Source organism: Cajanus cajan, chromosome 11, assembly GCF_000230855.2.
Source record: "Cajanus cajan strain Asha chromosome 11, NIPB_CcT2T_4, whole genome shotgun sequence".
NCBI classification, from domain to species: domain Eukaryota; kingdom Viridiplantae; phylum Streptophyta; class Magnoliopsida; order Fabales; family Fabaceae; genus Cajanus; species Cajanus cajan.
This window is the reverse complement of record NC_138527.1, coordinates 39,993,878-39,998,951: the sequence shown is the minus strand read 5'-3', so window position 1 is coordinate 39,998,951 and position 5,074 is coordinate 39,993,878. Positions and strand designations below refer to the sequence as shown.

The window sequence follows — 5,074 nt, the reverse complement described above, 5'->3', positions numbered from 1 at the left end:
TATATATATATATATATATATAATATATATATAGAGCGTATCAAGTGAGAAGTTTTTATTGTGAGAAGGTGAGAAGGTAAAAATATAACCCTTAGATTAATTTTCTCTCACTTGATTAAATCTCAAATTTTCTCTCACTTGATTAATCTAAGGGTTATATTTCCACCTTCTCACCTTCTCACAATAAAAACTTCTCACTTGATACGCTCCCTATATATATATATATATATATATATATATATATAGGAGGGTTCAAATGACACCGGTGTAACTTTTACTAAGTGTTACACCGCTCAATAACTTTATATTAAATATGAATTTTGAAAATTCAACCGTTAGATTGAAATTTCATATCTCTTAGATCATATATATCAAATTTTGTTAAATTTGAACAACAACTTCAAGGTAATCAAAGTGTTAATATTTTAGTATATTTTGAAATGTATATATTCCGTCAATTTTGTTTTACGAGAATGAAGTATCAAATCTTTAACAACAACTTCAAGGTAATCAAAGTGTTAATATTTTAGTATATTTTGAAATGTATATATTCCGTCAATTTTGTTTTACGAGAATGAAGTATCAAATCATCTTAGATTAATATAAAATTTGATATATATGATCTAAGAGATATGAAATTTCAATCTAACGGTTGAATTTTCAAAATTCATATTTAATATAAAGTTATTGAGCGGTGTAACACTTAGTAAAAGTTACACCGGTGTTATTTAAACCCTCCTCATATATATATGTATGTATATTAGTTTAATAAAAAATAGAATATCAAAGACATAAAACAAATATAATTCTTAAGAAATAAATATAATAGATATTTTTCACAATAGAAAAATAAGAAAGAATTTATATAAGAAAAATAATTATAAAAATATAATATAAATATAGAGAAATTAGAAACTATCATTTATTTTTATTTATTTTAAAAAATTATCTACATCAAAAAGGGAAGAAATTGACGATTAGAAGAAGGGATATAATATATAGTCATTCATAATTTATATATATAAAGACTAATAAATACAATGTTAAATACCAAATTTTTAATATTTATTACCATATTTATAATAATAATTTAATTATCTATTTCATTGTAAAAAATATTTAAATCTTAATTACTTTATTAAAATAAAATTATGATAATATTTTGAGACTAAAGTGATATCAAATTAAAATTTTAGAGACTAAAATAATATTAAGTTACAACATGTGACATATGTCACTCCACATATGTACCAAATGTATGTCATATGAGATTGTTATGTCATGTAGACTCCACTTAAGAAAATGTGATTTATTTAAAGGAAGAACTCAAATGAATAAAGGACAATTTAATTTTTTTTTGAAATTTCATTAGAATCATGAACTAAATTAAGAATGACATATTTGAAAGATTAATTTGATTATTTATTTTAAAATTTATCATTGATATGGTTTTAAATTATTATTATAAAAATTAATAAAATCATTATGCAATTATTTATGATCGGATAACAATTTAAAACAAAAAATAGGTGATCAATTAATAATGTAAAATAGTTTAATACAAACATTCAATTATAACCAACTATTTATGATAAATTATAGATTTTTACAATATTAATAGCAATATCTTATTGATTTATAATATAAAATTATTTTACACAATTAATGTATCACTATTAAACATAATTTTAAATTATTTTGCATTGTTATTTTTTAATAGTAATGTTATATATAAAACAAAAATTGTACAATCAATAATAAATAACATATTTCTCTTAAAAAGTTAAAATTTAATTGTCATTCACGCTCAATGTAAAAACTTTAATTTTTATTAATTTTTTGTATTCTATTATTAAATTTTAATTTATCAATTCAATTTTGTTTGTTAGTGTGGATAAGTTTAGTGGTAATACATTGTTAATACAAAAATAGTTTTATACTATTATTTATGAGTGTCAAAATAATTTATTTATCTATATTCATTCTATTTATCTAAAAGTAAAATCATTTAATCCACATAGTATAATAAAAAAAAATAATGAATTGGATCGAGTTGATTTATTTAATTTTATGGATGATTAATGATGTATTTAGTATTTTTTTAAAAATTATTAAATTATAATATAAAATACTTATTAAATTTAAACGACTATATAAAAATATAATAATTTAAAAAATATTTTAAAAATAAATATATTTATTTTTTAAACATTTTTATGGGTGGATTAGACATTCTCCATAAAAAACTTGTTAATAAATAAATTACATATTCTTTAAAAAAAAATTTATTGATTACATATAAAATTAATTTGAAAAAGTAAAAAAGAGTATGAAGAGACGAGATGTGTATAAATAAAATATAATGGGGATTTGGAAACTAGGAAGCAGCGGTGAAAGAAAGAGACAGGGAGAATAAAAAAACGTAAGATTGAGGAAGGAGAGGGAGACAAAAGAAAATGAGGGAAAAAGAATAGTATAAAAAAAATGATTATGGAGGGTAAGGTGTGAGTGGAAGTCAACTTAAGCAGAAGGTGGGAACGAAACTTTGATCACAATCACACAATTCAATTACATCCAACGGCTACAACAGTAGCTTTGACCTGATTTAAAACCCCCAACGTGGCTCAGATCAATAATAACTAATAAGCCTCCCTCGGGACCCACGATGGAGAAAAAGTCAATATCGCCCCACTTTCTTTTTCTCATCGGAAAAAAAAAAGAAAAAAGAATTGTCCGGTGGCAGAGACCAAAATACCCTGTCCAGCGTTAGATCTTACATGCAATCTCACCTACATTTTGACGGTAACAGGAACAAGGGTAGCTTTGCTAGCGTGACACTGCAGTCACCTAGTGGACCAAACCAGCCACTATCATCTTTTTTATTTATTTATTATTTTCTTTGGCATCATTTGACCAGGGTACCCTATGTCTATGTCTATGTGTATGTCCATGTCTATGACCCTCTTTCTCTTTATCAAATACACCCCCTTTCCTCCCTTTCCCCTTTCTCTCTCTTTCATGCACCCATGGCCGTCGAGCTCATCATGGCCTTTAGGAACAACGACACCTTCGCCGAGGAGAATGCCGTTCGGGAAGCAGCATCGGGGTTAGAGAGCGTCGAGAAGCTCATAAGGTTGCTCTCACAAACCCAACAACAACAACAACAACAATATCACACATCAAACTCATCCATGGAAATTCAAACCGACGACTACAGGGCTGTCGCTGACGTCGCTGTCTCCAAGTTCAAGAAGGTCATTTCGCTTCTCGGCCGGACCCGGACCGGCCACGCGCGCTTCAGAAGAGCCCCTTTGCCTCCTCCGCCGCCGCCCCCACCGTCCGAGCCCCGAGTCTACCGTGCGACGCCGCTCCAGCAGATCCCGCCTCCCACCCTTCACGCCGACCCCAAAATTGAGAGAAAGGACTCTTCCAAGACCATTAATTTCTCCTACTCCAACTCCTTCGTCTCCTCCCTCACCGGAGACACCGACACTAAGCATCCCTGCTCGTCGGCGCCGGTGCCCGCCCCACCGCCAACGGGTTTTCAGATCACCAATCTCTCGCAGGTCTCCTCCGCGGGAAAGCCTCCTCTTTCTTCCTCTTCGTTGAAGAGAAAGTGTAGCTCTGAGAATTTGGGTTCTGCCAAGTGTGGCAGTTCCTCTGGCCGCTGCCATTGTTCTAAGAAGAGGTGGGTATATGTTTCATGGGTCTTTCTTCAAAATCTATTTTTTCTCATCCCTACTTAAAAAAAAAACGATTTTTCTTTTTAAAAAAATTATATCTGGTTCTTATGTATTCTGTTTTGGGTTTTTTCTGCTGCAGTAGAAAAATGAGGTTGAAGAGAGTGGTGAGGGTACCAGCAATAAGTTTGAAGATGGCTGATATTCCACCGGATGATTATTCTTGGAGAAAATACGGACAGAAACCCATTAAAGGATCTCCTCATCCAAGGTACTTAGCTTAACATAAGCACCTTCATATCTAGTTTTGATTTCAATTTCAAAATTATACACAACTCAGGAACCCATAATTTTATCCTTGTATATGCTAGATACTCCTTGACCCTTGAATTTCAAAATGGACCCATGTTTTATTTTTTGTGATACTGAACTGAATCTCGTATGGACTAATTTAGAAATGATATCTGTGTGATCTCAAGTTTATATTTTTATGTTGTGTTGTGAAGTCAATTTCGGATAGTGAGTTTTGGAATGGTTAATTGCAGGGGCTATTACAAGTGCAGCAGCGTGAGAGGGTGTCCAGCGAGGAAGCATGTCGAGAGGGCTTTGGATGATCCATCTATGTTGGTAGTGACCTACGAAGGCGAACACAACCACACACTCTCTGCGGCTGAGGCTACTAATCTTATCCTAGAATCCTCTTAACGAATTTAATCCTCGTTTCCCAGTTCCCATCACAAGTATATTCTGATCATGAAATGAAATTCATAGCTTGTACAATTAATTGGAAGTTTTATCTCGAAGGAGATTGATTGATGGGTGTTCCATGTTCTATACAATATTGGATTCCTTTTTCGTTTTTTCACTCGAAAGACTTGGACCGACACTGAATCCACACAACGACTATATTTTTTTTAATAAAATTTATTTTAAGAAAAAGTAAAGATGGTGGATTTAATTGAAATCTAAAGAAAAAAGAAGACAGAAGTGGGGTTATATATTCTTTTTATTTGATTGCTTTGCATGTGGTGCTTATCTTGAAGATGAATGGGGGGTTTGAATGAAAGAGACGGAGTCAAAGAAGTGAAGGGAAGAGGACGGACATGTCGTGTTAAAGACGGTTGACTAAAAGAGAGAGTGGTTGGCACTTGGCAGATGCCAGTTGGGACGGCAAATTATAGTGAGTGAATGAAGAGAGTTTTTAATGCAATTTTTGTTTGGACCGTTTTGGCTTCTAGGATAAAGATTGGATGGGATTTTGGCACACTTGGAGAGAGGGTTGCGTGATCTACAAATCCTCTTACTCTTGTGGGAAAACCTATGCCAAAGTCAAAATGGGTGGGTGTGGAATTGAATCAGTTGATAAGTTCTAGCACTCAAGGGTCCTACCAAGT

At 31.7% G+C, this 5,074-nt stretch overlaps 1 protein-coding gene across 2 annotated transcripts; it reads left to right on the top strand.

The window, feature by feature from the left end:
• Positions 1 to 2,922: 2,922 nt before the first annotated feature.
• On the top strand, positions 2,923 to 4,545 carry WRKY15 (WRKY DNA-binding protein 15). 2 transcript variants are annotated; one of them, XM_020374771.3, is made up of 3 exons: positions 2,923 to 3,688; positions 3,826 to 3,951; positions 4,226 to 4,545. In XM_020374771.3, the coding sequence occupies exons 1-3, from the start codon at positions 3,027 to 3,029 to the stop codon at positions 4,383 to 4,385; spliced, it is 948 nt and encodes a 315-aa protein (XP_020230360.1). In that variant the 5' UTR covers positions 2,923 to 3,026; the 3' UTR covers positions 4,386 to 4,545. The 2 variants fall into 2 exon arrangements, with proteins under 2 accessions (XP_020230360.1, XP_020230359.1); XM_020374770.3 differs by having other exon boundaries at positions 2,927 to 3,688; positions 3,823 to 3,951.
• The last annotated feature ends 529 nt before the right edge of the window (positions 4,546 to 5,074 follow it).